This window comes from Actinia tenebrosa, unplaced genomic scaffold, assembly GCF_029948245.1.
Source record: "Actinia tenebrosa isolate PJP-AT-01 unplaced genomic scaffold, QUT_ActTen_1.0 PGA_scaffold11__36_contigs__length_13525064, whole genome shotgun sequence".
NCBI lineage: Eukaryota > Metazoa > Cnidaria > Anthozoa > Actiniaria > Actiniidae > Actinia > Actinia tenebrosa.
The window spans coordinates 8,806,406-8,825,882 of record NW_028292571.1 but is presented as its reverse complement, the minus strand read 5'-3'; the positions used below and the strand labels follow the sequence as shown (position 1 = coordinate 8,825,882).

Here is a 19,477-nt window from a genome sequence, read left to right as displayed (position 1 = left end):
CCAAATCCAATAGAAAATTCAACAAAATTTGCTCCTCGCGAAACAGTTTAATCTAAAATGACCTGGTTTTCAGATATAATATTTGTTAATATGTACTAAAAAATATTGTGAGCGTTTGCTGGCTATTCTACTTCTCTTCGTGGATTGATACGGGTTTTAGAACAATTTTCGGTGAATTTGCGTTGATTTGACTCCCTCCGACGAACATGATCCTTTGCGTTTAAACAATAGATTGTTTTGATGTGACGTCATAGTGAAATAGGGCAATTGTAACGGGTGAGGCAGTGAAGTTATAGCCATAGCTCGCCCTCGTCCTCTTCCACTGGCTTACACTCCGATCCAACTTCACTTGGCAATCTCAAAAATACACCGATGCCGCATTTATTGCTCTACCTCCCTAGTTACTGTTGCTACGTCGGACAAGCTATAATGTGCTTTTGATGTCGTACAGCATGGAGCAGACACCGATAGCTGAAAATTGTAAGCGGGAAACGTCTGTCTTAGAATCAATGCATTCTAAAGGTACATTAAAAAAATTGATAACTACTAAATGATAATAACAATAATAATAATAATTATTATTATTATTATTATTATTATACAGCTTCTCATTAATCCCATATAGGTAACTGTCCAATTATTTTCTTAATTGGACAGGTCTTGTTGATATGGGATTAATTAGGCAGCTATATAATTAATAGGTAATGGTATTTCATGCTCCCCAATCAAGAAATAATTAGACTCGAAAAATTCCTCTGACTGCCAAATAGGACTCGGCCTACGGCCTCATCCAATTTTGTCAGTCCTCGGAATTTTCCTCGTCCAATTATTTTTTAATTGGACAGCATGGAGTCCTATTACATATACTAATAATGATGATAATAATAATAATGATGATGATGATGATAATAAAACAACAAAGTTGGGAAATATGTTCACTGGAAACTCGGCCTACGGCCTCATCCAATTTTGTCAGTCCTCGGAATTTTCCTCGTCCAATTATTTCTTAATTGGACAGCATGGAGTCCTATTACATATACTAATAATGATGATAATAATAATAATGATGATGATGATAAGGATGATGATGATAATGATGATGATGATAATGATGATGATGATAATGATGATGATGATAATACTGATGATGATGATGATGATGATAATAATGATAATGATGATGATAATAATGATAATGATGATGATGATGATGATGATAATGATGATGATGATAATAAAACAACAAAGTTGGGAAATATGTTCACTGGAAACTGTGCAAGCAATATGGATTTGCCGTCTGCATAAAATGGTATGAGCATGAACTTGAAAAAGTAATGAACAACGACACAGCAACAATCCTATGGGACATATGCAAGTACATACGGACAGAACCATCACAGCTAATAGACCCGACATTATAGTGAAGAACAAAGTAGAGAAATGATGTTCCTTGATAGACGTGTAAATCCCAGCAGAACGAAATGTGCCCCTAAAATAAGTAGAAAAGCTCTCAAAGTACAAAGATCTAGAAATAGAACTCAAAACAATGTGGGGTATGGAAACAAAAACCATACCTATTGTCATTGGGGCACTGGGGTTAATTCACAAAGGACTAGAACAATATGTCAACCATTTAAAAGGGGACATCTCTATCACAGAATTACAGAAGATCGCTCTCCTTGGAACTGCACGCATCATTATAAAAACTCTCATTATTACTTAATTTCTTTTTTTCCTCTTAATTGATTTCTTTTATTTCTTACTTGGGCTTTTAAAGAAATGCCCGAGTTATAAATTGGTCTTCGTTTCTCTTTTGCGTTCAGTCGCGAATCGCAGTTGCGTTCAAAGCGCATGCGCAAGTTGTATGCGCATGTTTAGTATGCGCCACATAAGCACATGGACGAGCAATGGCGGATCTTTTCAAGGTTTCGTCGCTGACTATAAAATCATGCTATACCAAATCAGTTATCTCATGTAAACAGTAGTATAGGCCGCATGGCACAACCCCTTTTTTGGACGGGGAAGGGGACGGGGAACATTAATTATTCATCGATCATTAGCATAAAACGACGGGTAGGTATTGTTTTGGGTTACCATGACGACCAATTGACGTCATAAGACTATTGTTGACCGGTATGAACAAGTCTTTGTTTGGGAATGGTGGGCCAGTGATGAGCACCTCCATTGTTTATTAAAACCATAAAATAAATTTATAGAGCGCAGGGATTTTGAATTTTATTCCAAAACTCAACCAACCAAACGAGCAAGACCTAAAAAAATTACTTTTGAGAAACGCAATGGCTACGTTATTCCAGTTAGGATCTCGAGGATATCATGCTACCGTCAATGAATTCAAAGGGCAGATCCTGATCCACATCCGAAAATACACTGATTTTCCTGACGCGGAAAAGGTTCCAACAAAGTATGGAGTATCTCTTTCCATTCAAGAGTTTGAAGAATTGAAAAAAGTCATCACGGACTTGAGTGAGATGGTCAACGTTATGGCAGAAACCAGTCCTATATCCACCCAACCCGGAGATCAAACAAGAATTCAGAACCAACAAGTAATTGATCCACGAGCTACGAACCCTAAGTCAAAAGGTTTCGCTAAAAGACAGCAAGGAGGCAAAGAAAATGAACCTCCCAAGAAAAGACAGAAATCAAACAAGTTTTCTAAATCCGATAGCATGCGTGGAACTAATTTCAGTCTATTTTAGTTTTAGATGTAATTACTCATGTGTAATATTTCTAATGAAAATAAATGTTTTTTTGAAACAATCTTATGTGTTGACCAAATTCTTGATAACATCCTTCCATAATTCTTTTAAGAACAAACGCCAAGCGTACATATATCGTTTTATGAATTATAATTTAGTGACTATTGTATCCAACACAATACAATTAATAACTCATAAATCACAAAGAATAAGACCTACGAAGTTCTACCTAATTATTCAAATACAAAGGCAAACGTTGGAGTGTAAAATCTTTATTTATCATTTACTACAGTAATAACAATATTTCAAATATTATAAACCTTTTTTATTGGACTAAGGTTATGAACTAGTGGTCATACAAGTGCTTATAAGGGGAACGGTTCATCTTTAATCGTATTGATGGACGCACACTTTTTCCAGGCTTTTTGTTGGGATCACCTTCTAAATAGTTTAGTAATTCAAGACGTGGTCGTTTACGACGTTTGGGAAGTGAATCAGGTGGGGTTAACAGCGAAGAAGGTGGTTGTATCAAAGGAGAAGGTGCCATGAGAGATGATGTAGGAGTCTCTGGCATTTGTGGTTCAGTGGAAAGTAACACAGGAGAGGCAGTGATAGGTGATAATGCGGGTGGAGGAAGAAAGTTAGAAGGTTCAGCAGGTAGAGGTGAACTCCTTGCGAGCTCGATAGATAATTGGTCTGATGGTGACTGAATTTCCGCAGCGAAGCTACTAACGGGTGTTGAATTACCTAATCCCACTGTGCTGGGATTTATTTTGTCCTTGTAGCGCAGATAATTGTTCTGGAGTTGAACGTATTGCCTTGCTTTTTGACTTTTGCCCATATTAGGATCCTTTAGAAGGGTATTCATTTGATCTTTCAAGCTTTGCATTCTCGAAATCTCTGGGGGTTGTTCAAGATTTTGCCTACCAAGGTAATGAAGCAATTCCTCAGGTACATTTTTCTCTTGCTCTTTCTTCTCTCCAGGGAAGACATTGGTTCTCAGTCTGCAGTCGTCTGGGGTGGTTATCTTCAAGTCAATGAAGAGATATCCATAATGTCTACTCACGGCTTGTTCATATTTTTGCAGATATAGCCTAGCTATCAGGCTACCGATAGCTTAGCTATCAGGCTATCGATAGCTTAGCTATCAGGCTATCGATAGCTTAGCTATCAGGCTACCGATACCCTAGCTATCAGGCTATCGATAGCCTGATAGCTAGGCTATCGATAGCCTGATAGCTAGGGTATCGGTAGCCTGATAGCTAAGCTATCGATAGCCTGATAGCTAAGCTATCGATAGCCTGATAGCTAAGCTATCGATAGCCTGATAGCTAAGCTATCGATAGCCTGATAGCTAAGCTATCGATAACCAAAAAGCTAAGCTATCGATAGCCAAGAAGCTAAGCTATCGATAGCCTGATAGCTAAGCTATCGATAGCCAAGAAGCTAAGCTATTGATAGTATGATGCACGTGGTCTGAATGTGTATAAGAAGGACTGCAATCTCTAAGTTCACTCATAACTGAGAAGACTCGAGATGATTCGCATGTGTTTATTGTGCCAGAAATCGGTTCAAAGCCTATCGTCTCATTTGAGTCGGGTCCACAAAATAAATGGTCCAGAACGCACATACTGGTTTCAGCAAGGAAAGGTGATCAAAAATGACCTGGGTCATCTTTTCAAACCCACCACCTCACAGACGGAAAATGGTCCAACAGATGTTTGTAGTAAATTCCAGTTGCTGTATCCATTTACTTGTATGGTGGGAGGAACTACAGGATGTGGAAAAACATTTTGGGTACAGCAGTTATTGGAGCATGCGCAAGTGATGATCAACCCTCCACCTCAGCGTATTGTATACTGTTATTCTCAATGGCAACCGGCCTATTTAGAAATGTTAAGAACCGTGCCTGGCATTGAATTTATCAGAGGTATTCCGCAGGATCTGGATCAGGATCATTTTTTGATGTAAATGTACGAAATCTTATAGTGATCGATGACCAGATGACCGAAACTGGGAATGATAAGCGAGTTTTAAACTTGTTCACTAAAGGATCGCATCATCGCAACCTGAGTGTCATCTACATGGTACAGAACATCTTTCATCAAGGAAAAGTTAATCGAGGCATTAGTTTGAATTGTCATTATTTGGTTATAAGTAGTAGTGTAGGGGCAGCACAACCCCTTTTTTGGACGGGGAAGGACGGGGAAGGACGGGGAAGGACGGGGAAGGGGACGGGGAAGGACGGGGAACATTAATTATTCATCGAATATTAGCATAAAACGACGGGTAGGTATTGTTTCGGGTTACCATGACGACCAATTGACGTCATAAGACTATTGTTGACCGGTATGAACAAGTCTTTGTTTCGGGAATGGTGGGCCAGTGATGGGCACCTCCATTGTTTATTAAATCGTTACCATAAAATGACGAGCAGACTATTGTTTATTAAATCGTTACCATAAAACGACGGGGAGACTATTGTTTATTAAATCATTACCATAAAACGACGGGTAGGTATTGTTATGCAAGTTTGTGCAAGTTTTTGTTTAGCAATCCAATTTATAGAGCGCGGGGATTTTGAATTTTATTCCAAAACTTAACCAACCAAGCAAGCAAGACCTAAAAAAATTACTTTTGAGAAACGCAATGGCTACGTTATTCCAGTTAGGATCTCGAGGATATCATGCTACCGTCAATGAATTCAAAAGACTAATGAAAATAAATGTTTTTTTTGAAACAATATTATGTGTTGAGCAAATTCATGATAACAGCCTTCCATAATTCTTTTAAAAGCAAACACCAAAGTTCAGCAATCAACCAAGCGTAAATCTTCCAAACTCATCAAACTCAAGAAATACTTCGAGTATTTGTTGACTTTTGTATCCAACACAATGCACTTAATGACTCATAAACGATAAACAATAAGACCTACTAAGTTCTTCCTAATTATGCAAAAATCAGCTGAAAATGATTAGTTCTGTGATTTTGTTTTTTATTATATAAACAGCAATCGTTCTATTTCATACTGGACCGTAGTACAATGATTCTGAGTTCCCTTAGCATTCAAGCTTATTAATGCTGTCATATCTCTTTCCTTCAATCATTTTTTGTCACGTGATAAATAAGACACGGCATAAAAACAATTTTATGAATGCACAAATCTACAGGAAGCCCATATCCGATTTAGTTATTGAAAAACACAGGAAGCCCATGGCTAATTCGTATTTCCACAGGCAGCCCATCCAATTTAGTTATTGAAAACACAGGAAGCCCATGGCCAAGACCATTTGAAATACCAAAATTAAAAAATGATTTTATAATAATTTTATATTTGCTTATTTTTTCTATGATTGAGAGTCAATGAGAGGTCGAAGAGAGGTCGATGTAAGATTACCTCCTCTCCTCCTGCTATCAGGCTATCAATAGCTTAGCTATCAGGCTATCAATAGCTTAGCTATCAGGCTATCGATAGCTTAGCTATCAGGCTATCGATAGATTAGCTATCAGGCTATCGATAGCCTAGCTATCAAAAGCTTAGTTTCTTGGCTATCTGTAGCTTAGCTATCAGGCTATCAATAGCTTAGCTTCTTGGCTATCAGACGCTATTAACCCCTCCTCTCCTCCTCCTTTTCCTTCTCCTCTCCTCCTCCTTTTCCTTCTCCTCTCCTCCTCATCATTTTCAGCTGATTTTTGCATAATTAGGAAGAACTTAGTAGGTCTTATTGTTTATCGTTTATGAGTCATTAAGTGCATTGTGTTGGATACAAAAGTCAACAAATACTCGAAGTATTTCTTGAGTTTGATGAGTTTGGAAGATTTACGCTTGGTTGATTGCTGAACTTTGGTGTTTGCTTTTAAAAGAATTATGGAAGGCTGTTATCATGAATTTGCTCAACACATAATATTGTTTCAAAAAAAACATTTATTTTCATTAGTCTTTTGAATTCATTGACGGTAGCATGATATCCTCGAGATCCTAACTGGAATAACGTAGCCATTGCGTTTCTCAAAAGTAATTTTTTTAGGTCTTGCTTGCTTGGTTGGTTAAGTTTTGGAATAAAATTCAAAATCCCCGCGCTCTATAAATTGGATTGCTAAACAAAAACTTGCACAAACTTGCATAACAATACCTACCCGTCGTTTTATGGTAATGATTTAATAAACAATAGTCTCCCCGTCGTTTTATGGTAACGATTTAATAAACAATAGTCTGCTCGTCATTTTATGGTAACGATTTAATAAACAATGGAGGTGCCCATCACTGGCCCACCATTCCCGAAACAAAGACTTGTTCATACCGGTCAACAATAGTCTTATGACGTCAATTGGTCGTCATGGTAACCCGAAACAATACCTACCCGTCGTTTTATGCTAATGATCGATGAATAATTAATGTTCCCCGTCCTTCCCCGTCCCCTTCCCCGTCCAAAAAAGGGGTTGTGCCATGCGGCCTATACTACTGTAAACCTACGTAGACATGATCGTGAACCCAGCAGAATACCAGTACGAACTCTGAAAAGTCTGAGAAACAAAAGCAGAAAGCTGAAAGAGTTTATCTTCAAACGTATTCGTCCAAGTATACCGAAGTCCTCCAAGCTGCATCATTGTTATGTGAAGGTTAGAAAACTTACAAAATGAATGTAAGCTGAATACTAAGAGAATATGCTTGAATAAAGTCACACAACATGAAAAGAAGTAGTTTGTTTAACTGCTCTAACGGGGTTTATAAACGGGGATAATGAAGTCGAAATACCATAGAGCTAGTCGGTATTTATCATTTGTTTACTTGTAATAGTTTGATGTGTCTCTACAAGACTAAGATCCATATGCCAAATTATTGTAAATTTAAACTGAGTACAGACAAAGAGAAGAACCGAAAGTCTAACAGACTTTGCACCATCTAAAAGGATGACGTGTTCACGAAGAGTTCTTTAGATTTTCTGCTATGAAGCCCGAGTTCACGCAGATATGCGTTTAGTTTATTTTTATAGTACACTCAACAAAATTACTCGACTCTGATTGGTCGAGAAGAGTACAATTATAGCGTTAATTGTACTCCGTAGGAGTACCGAATTAAGTCGCTATGGCAACACGGCCAAAATAATGTCAAAACAATTATTTTCAATCGTTTTGTACTTAAAAACATATAAATAAAATTTTAAAGCCGTAAGAACTAATCTTTTTTATGCATTTCAGTTGCACGATGGACTGGAAATCGGCCGCCAAATAGACAAAGATGAACGGCGTCGCTTTGCATTTTTTACTGAAATTTTGTTGAGTGAACTATAAACAAAAAATCGCACGATCTTCTCGTACAATTTGGAATTAATAGACACTCGTAATGTTTTGAAAGTTCTTGTAATTGCACGAGCCTTTGAGATCGTGCGATTTCCTATACTAATTACACCTCGTATTGTAAATATATTCTTGTTTTTCAAAGGCCGCCCATGGATTGGACTAGGTAAACTAAGAATTTTGTAAGCAAAATTGAAGCAAATTGTAAATAAAGATAACATGCAATAATAATAAAAATTATAATGTCTTTATTGTGTAAATACAATACATATTTACACTTTAAAAACTTAAAAAGTAACTTGTTTGGTATTGTTTATCTTCTATTGTATCAGAGACATAAGCATTTCACAAAGTCATGTTAAAAAACATTTTCCTCAATATATGTATACATATATATTGTCCATCATATTTAACTGGCAATTAGTCCCCAAGCACGACCGCCTAATGGGCTATTTACTATTAGCCCATGAGGGCGATTGGACTAATTGTTTTAGTCACTGAATCCAACTAGTCAATTTCTTCTACAGCCAGGGACGTCGTACAAGAAATTAAAGTGCTTATAAGCCTTTGCACAATATTTTCAGACTTGATTCTTTAGATAGTGGATAGTTGATTGTGAAAATATTTCGTCATTTGAATGTCGGGTCTTTAAGGTACGAAGGTTTATATTCCCAATATGTTAATGACTATGACGTAACATAAGGGATCAATTAATATACAACACTGCACTCGTTCTGGAAAACAGTATTTTAAAAGCATCACCCTTTTGCTCGTGACTCGCGTAAAGGTTCTTACAAATTTGTTTTCAAAAAATGTCCAGCGTTCAATATTAAAAGTCGCCACAAAATATTGGAAATATAAACCTTCGTATCTCAAAGACCCGAAATTCAAATGACGAATTATTTTCACAATCAACTATTCACTATTTAAAAAATCAATTCTGAAAATATTGTGTAAAGGCTTATAAGCACTTTAACTTATTGTGTAAATTTTGAACGCGCGCATGTAGTTTTACAGTTGTAAAATGCGCGCATATGTGTTAGTTCTCATGATTACCTCGCTCTTCGTAACATCGAACCAGCCATTCACCCTGATGAAAACTGTTTTGTATGACCGAAATATAGGTGTTGCTTAGAAAATATAGTATTTTCTCTTGTGTTATAGTATTTATAGAGGTTATCAGTCGGCTAAGCATCTGGTACGGCTGTGTATTTTTACGAGTCAAGGAGTACTTTGGATAGTCTAAATACTAGTGACCAGTAAAAATACACAGCCGTATCAGTTGCTTAGCCTACAGATAAGCTGTTTATCATTTAATTCTGCAAAGAAATGATCAAACTCTCTCTAAACCCTATTGCACCCAGCGCGAGCAGATGAGAAGTGCTGATACGGTCTCACATCCGGCATGGTCTTTGTCGTATTAGTCAAAGTTATAAGAAAGATCAACTAGACGACTTAACTCCTACACCTGAGAGTAGTGCGGTTTACGATTGTAAATTAAGAAAATATGATATGATAACATAAACATACCACACAAGAACATTGACATTTCTTAGATAGCAGTCTTACGTTTTTTTTTTCTTTTTAACTTTATTTGCACGAGATACCTCTATGTTTCTAGAGCGCGCCCAGGAAGAAGATTTAAATGTCTGGAGTACAACTATTGTGACGTATATCTTTAAGATTGAAAATATCGATAAAGACGAAGCTAGTTTTCGTAAACGATCTTGATTTTTAATGTGTAAAAGATTATTTTAAAGGTTTAGAACCACGTATCATGAAATAATATTTCCATTTGTGAGTTATTTAGGCACTTCGGGCAATAAGACGTTTGTATGATAGCGTCATTCGACTCCCATAACCAAGATGCTTGGCGAGTTTTCTTTCTTATTTAAATTTGCTTCCCTCATGAGAATAGTAAGACAATTGGTGCTAATTAACTGAACAAAAGAAAGTGTGCAAGGGAGTCTGGTAGTAGAGGTCAATGACGCCATCATGCAAACGCCCTATTGACTATGTCTTTGAGTCCTTGAACTCTACTCATCTGTCTCTTGCTTCGCATGCGCAGTAGGCTCCACAGCGGGGTTTCTTTTGAAGCACTTTATTCCACATAAAGCATAGAGCTCCATAAATGCTTTCCTGAACTGCGTGTTTCTTACCGAATAGATAATAGGGTTGCACAAACTGTTCATATACCCCAGCATCAAAGATCCCATATCTATCCATCGTGGCAGACGATGAGGATAGTAAATGTCAAGGAACATCGTTGTTGCAAATGGCAGCCAGCAAGCGATAAACGTGCCCAGGACAATTAACAGTGTGTTAGTAATTCGAGATTCCTCTGTCGAAACGTTCCTAAATATATCATTTCTAGTAAATTGGGGAACTTCAATTTTGACTTTTCTTCTTGCCTTCTTAGTAAAGCAGAGAATCCTTGTATAGCAAACGCCCATCGTTATCAAAGGTCCAAAGAAACAAACTGACACCATAAAATAGGCGAATGAGGCATTTTCGCGCCACAGCACAAAGCAGTAGGACTTGCCAGACACGTATCCAAACGATGCCCACCCGAGCAACGGAGGCAGCGATAACACTAGCGCCATCAACCAGGTTAAAAGAATATATAGCTGGACTCTTCTTGGTCTGAAATTTCGTTTGTAGTCCTTCCAGTGAACTATGAAGAAAAATCTGTGAATTGCAATAAGTGCTAAAGACAGTACTGATGATATGAAGGATAGGATATTGACAAAACCAAATACTTGGCAGGCGACTTCCCCCAACAGCCATTGGTTCTGGATGATAGTATACACAGTTACTGGCATGTTTACTAACGACACTAGTAAATCAGCCAATGCTAGATTTAACGTAAAGTAGTTGGAAACTTTTTGTAAAGAACGGCTTCTGAAGACAATAAGGTATAGGCTGATATTCCCTGTTAGTGAAACGATGGCGATTAGAGTTAAGATTCCTGCCTCCAAATACAACTCTGTTGTAGACATCCTTCAAATTTTCACAGACCTTTCTGGAACAGTAATCCCTGCGCCCGACGACTAACACTGGCACAGATATGGAGTGAATTCAGTGGAAAACAGCTGTAGAATTTCCTTTAACGACGTCATGAATTCTGGTCGTCGTTTTAGTATTTTCGTCGTAACTTTCTTCCCTGCGAAAAACAAAGAAAAACTGTTTTTCCTTGACGATGTTTCATTACTGTGCAAACGTAAAACTCTTTCCCGAGCAGTGAAGCTTAGTGACAGTGCATGAAACTATCCCAGCTCAAATCTTAGATAACTTCTTGTATTGTTTTAACTGGGTCGGCTCCCGTTTCCGCTTCCAAAAAGCATCTAGTTTGTCGCTCTTCTTAAATATGGTTGAAACAAAACATAGATCATTATTTCATAGTTCAAAAAATATTAGTCATCAGAAAGGCAGAATACTTATAATCGCATTTAAGATAGTGAAGGGTTGTTAATTGAAAGCGAGTTTACTAGAATAATTAGTGCCGGAAACACTTTACCCAGCACAGTAGGACGGTAGTTTTCTTTTGATTCTATGCATCATTCTAACGTTTATGCGACAGGTGTTATTAAACCGTGGATAGACGGACCTGCTGAACACTCAGAACCTGAAGAACAAGATCAGGAAAAAATATCTTAATGCCCCTTATGAAAAAATACATTTATTTCCATTTAATATGAATGTTTATACAATATTGGCTACAAGGCACTCTCTTTTTCTTATATGGAGCCTATACTCTATAATATTACGGGATTTTATAGTCTCCTACGCAGCCGCTATTAGTTTCGTCACGCAACTTAGGGGACTGAGCGTGGCGTGACGACACTAATAGCCGGCTGCGTAGAAGACTAGGGATTTTAGCGTCTACGTGGGTTAGAACTAGTCCCCTCTCAACTTTACTTTGCCGCGCTTTTCCCGGAAACTAAGATGGCGGAATGCTGAAATGCGACCTATCTTTTGCTTTTTTTAAAATTTAGTCTGAAGAAAAAGTAGAAAAACTTGATAAGGTTTGTATTTTTATTCCTTGACTTTCTTTGCCACACGTTTTCAAAATAGCTTTTTGCCTTCATCAGAAAAAATCTGTTAACATTTGGTCATCTACGATTTCAAGCTCACGCCCCCTCATGTGAGCCCATACAAATTATGTCTCAAAAACACGGTTTTTGGATATTTTCTCAAAATAATGGCTATCTAGGCAAAAAAAAAGAAGCGGATTCAGTTAATTCATCTATTCACGGACTGTATTATATGGTTTAGATTGAATTCTATTGAAAAAAACCACCGTACTTTTTGAGTTGAATGTACGCTACTGGATGTATTTTACAAGAAAAAATGCATGACATAACCGGGGTCAAGCTAGAAAATCGTCTCTCCTTGAAATAAAACAGAACCTGTCAAAAAAACAGAAGTGAATTTTAAAAAACCCCGGGCTTTCCTGAACATTTTGGTATATAATTCATAGGAATTTGTTAAAATTTAGAACCGTATTTTTGCTGATTTTATAAGCTCATACTATCCGTTGGCCTATACATTCGCCTCTCATGGTTTCTTAGGTTTCGTAGCCTCGAAAACACGCTAACTACAGTAGTTCGCGAAGAACAGAAGATTTACGGGTCATTTAGGATGTTGTGTCACGCAGTTTACTTGTGCTATATAACTTTACTTTTGAGAACAACCTTTTGCTTTGGAAAGAGAGGAAAAAGACCGAAAGGAGCAAATATTCCAAATGTATGGGCAATTTTTTCCAATGTTGCCTTATTGTATTAGGACTTGGGACGCTGATCCTCAAATCTTTACGTGTAATAGATTTTATCATATATATTGTATTTATTTCTTTATATATTTTTTCATTTTTACATATTTGTATATCTTTATATATATTTATTTGTAAACTTAAGTTTTTCAAATTTAAATTGCCAATGAAGTATTAATAAATATTATTATATTATTATTGATTAGCAAATACGCGACTATTAAATTGTGCCTTCCCCTTGATTCCACGCAGCAATCAACAAATAAGAAACAAGTTGCTGCATGTTAGATAAGTTGCTGCATATGAGACGAGTTAAAATTTAATTTTCCAAATTATTATTTAATAAGGATGGTGCTTACTAATTGTGAGCCGTTTTTATTTTTTCAAATTGTGCTAGTCATTTAAATCGATCACCCAAGAGGCCACTGGAGTCCGGAAAAAAAGAGGGAGTACCCACGCATCTAAGTTAAACACCGATGACTTTGTTGCGCAAGGGAAAAAATCATATTTCGAAGTGTTTCGAAAGATCTAATCTGAAACTTGTTTAAAATAAACAACAAGTTGTGTTCTTTGTATCAAATATACAGTCAATGTCATTAACGTTGTCCACCGAAAAAAGACATTTACACATTTACACATAAAACAAACTAAGCTTATCTGTATGGAAATATTGAAAAAGTTATTTTATTATTCGCCGATCCGAGGCTATCGAAACTGCCTTTTCTAGAAAGTAAAAATATCATTTTTCGCTAAAAACCCTCTCGATCCATCTTTGGAGCGATCTTCGTCTGAGTGCCCCCTTAAGAATCCCGTTATATTGCCATTTAAGCACTTATGAGGCAATTAGCTCGATAGAGGGGGGGTTAAGACGACGATCACTTTACACTTTTAAGTTCAAAATCTATGAAGTTTTAGCGATAAACTTAAGTGAGGAAGATAAATTGGCGCCTTTTTTTTCAGCAAAGTTTCTGATCGAATAAAAGAGCTTTAATTTTGGAGCGATTTTCGTCCAAGTGCCCCTTTAATAGCTGAAATAATCTTGAACACATTAATAACCACTCGCTGTCCAAAATATCTTTCTGGTATTCGTGCTTTAGTATATTGTGCTTTTACGATTGTACATTTTCAAAAACAAAAAAGTGAACTTATCCTTGAACGTGTTCTGTATTTAAACATCTTGGACGATATGTTTGCATGTGGTTGTACCATTTTATGCATTTCTGTGGATCTTCATAGGCCCTCACAAGACGCTATTTGACTTCATTTGGAATTTGGTTTTTTTGTTGAGCCATTGCAACATCCAAAAAAGAGGGATTAAAAAACTCAGAACTGACTTGATATTCATACCTAACGGCGCTTTGTTTGTACGAAATCATATTCACCGCACGGCTTGTAAAAAAATATATATATATATAAATTGAAAAGACAGTTAAAATCCTACAATTCCTATTGGAAAATATACTTATATTGTATTGCGTAAACAAATATCCAAAACACTGTATTGAATGTGTGTTGTATTTTATTGTCTGCACCAAAACGCTAATGAAAGTTTGAAAACGTTAATGAACCCACGCAAACCATATTCATGATTGTCAAATTCAATGCTAAATTTAATTCTCAATGAACGTTCCATCGCACTATTAAGACTCCGTTCGCCTTATTGTATGTCTGTTCGCTCTAATGACAATGTTTCTTCGCTTCAATGAATATTCCTTTGCGGTTAATGAACAGCAAAAGGTGTACTTCAAATTTAAGATTTTTATAGATGGGTTGCAAGCATTCCCAAGATAGAGAGTTAACAGACAAAAACATGGCGGCCATTGTGGTACCGTTAACAATGGATGCTAATGAGAAATATTTTGTTAAATGGTACCAACACGGCCGCGATGACGTAACGTGCAATAGAAGAGTAGCATTGACGGTATTTAGCAAATACAAATCATGGAATGAAAGTAAGGAATTCTTTTCCCTGCTAGCAGAGTCTCTCTTCTCTTTCTCTCCCTTCTTTCAGGCGGGGAGGAAGGAGAAGAGATGTAGAGCGTTTCCTTTGATACACCGCCGTCCACGATTGTGGACGAACAAAACCAGTTTTAAAACCGGTTTTTAACCGATTACATGTAGTGCGCATGAGCAAATGTAAGACACCGTGGCGCCAAACATTGTTTGACGAGAGCGGCTGTCAAAATCATGACAGCGTTGCTAAGTTACGCCACGCATGCGCGACAGAAATAACGTCCTACATCGGCAGAGTCTATTTTTCTCTCTCAACCAAAACAAAAGGAAAATAGGCTCTGCTAGCAGGGAAGGAATTCTTACCATTACGCAAGCATTGCTTCTTCTTCTAGTTCGGCTTCATCTTCTCTTCTATACACGATAACTTCTTCGTTGGTAGTCAAAACGCTAACATGATTGTGTTGAATGTATGACGTCATTGCGTAAAACCGCTGTACATAATAACTCTGGTCGTGAGTCAAAAAATTAATGGCGAACGAAAATAAATCGTAAAGTTTTGGCCCTTTCCTTTCGAATATCAGAAAGATATTTCAGTGAGTGGTTCCTAATGTATTCAAGATTATTTCAGCAAAGTTCCAGCTCGAATGAAAGAGTTTTAACTTTGGAGCGATTTTCAACCAAGTGCCCCTTTAATAGCTAACAACAAGGGCGGATCCAGCCAAAATTTTAGGTGGGGGGGGGGGGGGGGGGGGCTAATTGAGTTTCTTCCGTCAACACAACGGAAAACAATAAAAAAAGCATCTAATTCTTCAATTTTGTTTTGCTTTTTTTTCTGAAGGGGGGGGGGGGGGGGGGGGGTTGGCTTCAGCCCTTTTTTGCTCCCCTCCCTGGATCCGCTCTTGAGCAAAACTCTCAGAAAAGAGTCACTGACACACCTAGATCATAATAAACTTCCTATATTTAGAATACACTTAAATTTTGAAGTCAGATTTTGCTTCTGATTGGCCGAGAGCCTTCAGCCAATCCCCGATGTAATGTGAACTTGACTTGATAAGTGTTTTATGTGTAGGTTTTTCTGCAGATGATACGTTTATTATGTCTGAGCTCACTCAAAGACACAATGGAAATGATTAAAATCGAAAACAGATTTCAATCTTTTCTTCTCAGGAAACCTATATTGAACATCGGCTTAAGTAAAACGTTTATAAAATTACTCAGAAGTATATATTTTCAATAATTTTTTCTTCCTTTTAACCCAGGAGGGAGACTATCTACGTAAATGGTTGGAACAGTGTTTTTCTATTCGTCACGTCACGTTCCAGCTAACTAATTTTCAAATGGCGCAGAGTTTGAAGACGGATAGATGACGGCTAAATAGCTCAAAATATTCCTATTGCGAGGACCGCTTCTGTCTTGATTTAGCATTAAACACGAATTCTACTTATTGTAGAATATGTTTTACGAGTTATTCTATGGATACCTTGGAGAAAGGGTATGGTATTATAGCAGCTGGAACTTGAAAAGATAGCGTAAGTAATGCCGTGTAAAGTTTCGAATGGACGTCGAGCTTCTAATTTTATGAAGAAGAGGATCAAAAATTTCCTTTCCTTTTCATTACCTTTCCTTTCCTTTCCTTCCCTAACCTTTCCTTTTCTTCCCTTCCCTTCCCTTCCTTTCCCTTCCCTTTTCTTTTCTTTTCCTTACCTTTCCTTTCCTTTTCTTTCCTTTCGTTCCTGATCCTTTCCTTCCATATCCTTTCCTTTTCCTTCACTTCCTTCCATTTGCGTTTCCTTCCTTTCCTTCCTTCCTTTCCTTTCCTTCCTTCTTCCCTCACCTTTCCTTTTCTTCCCTTCCCTTCCTTTCCCTTCCCTTTTCTTTTCTTTTCCTTACCTTTCGTTTCCTTTCGTTTCCTTTCGTTTCCTTTCGTTTCATTCGTTCGTTCTTCGTTTCCTACCCCTTCGGTTTCCTTTCGTTTCCTTGTTCCTTTCGTTTCCTTTCGTTTCCTTTCGTTTCCTTTCGGTTCCTTCCGTTCTTCTTTCGTTTCCTTTCGTTTCCTTTCGGTTCCTTCTTTCCTTCGTTTCCTTTCGTTTCCTTTCCGTTTCCTTTCGTTTCCTTTCGTTTCCTTTCGTTTCCTTTGCTTTGCTTTGCTTTGCTTTGCTTTGCTTTCGTTTCCTTTCCTTTCCTTTCCTTTCCTTTCCTTTGCTTTCCTTTCCTTTGCTTTCCTTTGCTTTCCTTTCCTTTCCTTTCGTTTCCTTCCCTTTCCTTCCCTTTCCTTTTCCTTTCGTTTCCTTTCCTTTCCTTTCCCTTCCTTTTCCTTTCGTTTCCTTTCCTTTCTTTTCCCTTCCCTTCCCTTCCTTTTCTTTCCTTTGATTTCCTTTGCTTTCCTTTCCCTTCCTTTCCTTTCTTTTCCTTTCCTTTCCTTTCCTTACTTTCCTTGCCTTTCCTTTTCCTTTTTTCATTTCCAAGCGTCATATTAAAACAAACGATAAATAATTCATAAATGATAAGTACTTGTTTTCGAACAACTCTTGACTAAATCCGAACACGTATAATTAGATAAAATTATAAGTGTTCATATTCTTAACCTTATAACCCATTCGATGTAATGCTAGAGTATCATTTCAATCAAAACTCAAGAATATATATATATTCCAATAATAGTTTCAATTACAAAAGATCTTTAGCGAGCCTAAAGCAAACCTTTGGATAACAACAGTCTATAATACGTTGACATGATTTATCCCGAAAAAAATTATTTTGTATTTATGTAATTTTTGACATGAAATATCTCACAACCACGCTCTTTGCCAGACTAAAGTTAAGCAGCTGTGTCTAGAAACTTACCTTAATATATTAACGTATGATTAATGTACAGGTAGTTAATTTCTTTCGACAAACTACTTCTAGTGGCTCTAAAAGAAGATCATAGTTCGAACCATACCCGCGAATGACTGAGGGACAGAAGGGAAGATTATATATTATTCACAAACTCGTCTTAGCTTCTTTCAAAGATTTTCTTTAACTATCGATCTTTTTCGCATTAATATTAAAAGACAGTCTCTAAGGGTTTCCGTTTATGACGTATGTTAAGAAACTAGTAATTTGCTGGTGTAAAGCTAGTACAATAGCACAAAAGAAATAGTAGGAGTATACAGTAAAATACCAAGAAAAATTGATGAGAAAGATTGAGGCGGCGGGGCGGGGGAGAGGGGGGAGAGGGAGGGGAGGGGAGGGGAGGGGTGGCAGAGTAACCAGAAGGTAAAAACCCACTTTTGCTGAAGGCTGATCAGACAAGGTTGACAATACCTTGTTTTGTATCCAAATATAAAATGAAAAAGTAAAAAACAGAAAAAGATAGAAGCTTGAAAAAGGTTAAAGTAAACATCAGAAAAAATCTGTTAACAGATTTCAAGCTCACGCCCCCTCATGTGAGCCCATACAAATTATGTCTCAAAAACACGGTTTTTGGATCTTTTCTCGAAATAATCTAGGCAAAAAACAGAAGTGGATTCAGTTAATTCAACTATTCACGGACTGTATTATATGGTTTAGATTGAATTCTATTGAAAAAAACCACCGTACTTTTTGAGTTGAATGTACGCTATTGAATGTATTTTACAAAAGAAAATGCATGACATAACCGGGGTCAAAGTAGAAAATCATCTTTCCTTGAAATAAAACAGAACCTGTCAACAAAATAAAAAAAACAACAAACAAACAAACAAAACAGAAGTGGATTTGAAAACCCCGGGCTTTCCTGAACATTTTGGTATATAATTCATAGGAATTTGTTAAAATTTAGAACCGTATTTTTGCTGATTTTATAAGCTCATACTATCTGTTGGCCTATACATTCGCCTCTCATGGTTTCTTAGGTTTCGTAGCCTCGAAAACACGCTAACTGAGGTAGTTAGCGAAAGGACAGAAGATTTACGGGTCATTTAGGATGTTTTGTCACGCAGTTTACTTGTGCTATATAACTTTACTTTTAAGAACAGCCTTTTGCTTTGGAAAGAGAGGACTAAAAGACCGAAAAGAGCAAATATTCCAAATGTATGGGCAATTTTTTCCAATGTTTAAACATTTCTTCGTGAGTCAATACATTTTCTGTAACACCAAACCTCTTGATGTTCCGTACGCTCAAAATGAACTCGGAATAAACTGATAATCAGTATTGTACAGATAAAAGCAGGTATAGTATATATTCAATTGAAGAACCTTTCAATTTGGCCCTGATTATTGGTACTAGCTGTCTCCCAAATTAATAAGTCAAAAAACAACTTTATTAAATATAAGTGCACATGAACCCTTATATTAATATTTTAGTGAAGATTCTAGATGAGAAAATAATAAAGTATATATATTTCATGATAGGAGGGATACATGCGTAATCCCTACCTAATGGTGCAATATAGTTGTTTGGTCACCCCTCAGCCAAAACATAATCCCTTCTTTTAAGCTTACTCGTTGCATTCAAACACAATCTGGAGTGGTCACTCGATGTAAAATCGTGCTAGTTTGGTACCAAGTGTTTTTTTGTTTGTTATAATTTCAGGCCCCGTCCACACGTGTTCGGAAATTTTTGTATCTGTATCCGAATATTTTCGAATACGCTCCGAATACGGATACGTGTGGACGGTCGTATCCGCAAATTTTCGAATACGCCGACTTAAAAACGATTTTGCGCATGCTCAATAAGAAAACTATCCGTCAAAGGGACTAGGCACTAGCGTGCATC

At 37.0% G+C, this 19,477-nt stretch overlaps 1 protein-coding gene across 1 annotated transcript; it reads right to left on the bottom strand.

Annotated features, from left to right (window-relative positions):
• Positions 1–9,727: 9,727 nt before the first annotated feature.
• LOC116308217 (melatonin receptor type 1B-B-like) lies at positions 9,728–11,641 on the bottom strand. The gene is made up of 2 exons (XM_031718598.2): positions 11,533–11,641; positions 9,728–11,178 (listed from the first exon to the last, which is right to left on the bottom strand). Exon 2 carries the CDS (start codon positions 11,012–11,014, stop codon positions 10,052–10,054), a length of 963 nt encoding a protein of 320 aa, XP_031574458.1. The 5' UTR covers positions 11,015–11,178; positions 11,533–11,641; the 3' UTR covers positions 9,728–10,051.
• Positions 11,642–19,477: the final 7,836 nt, after the last annotated feature.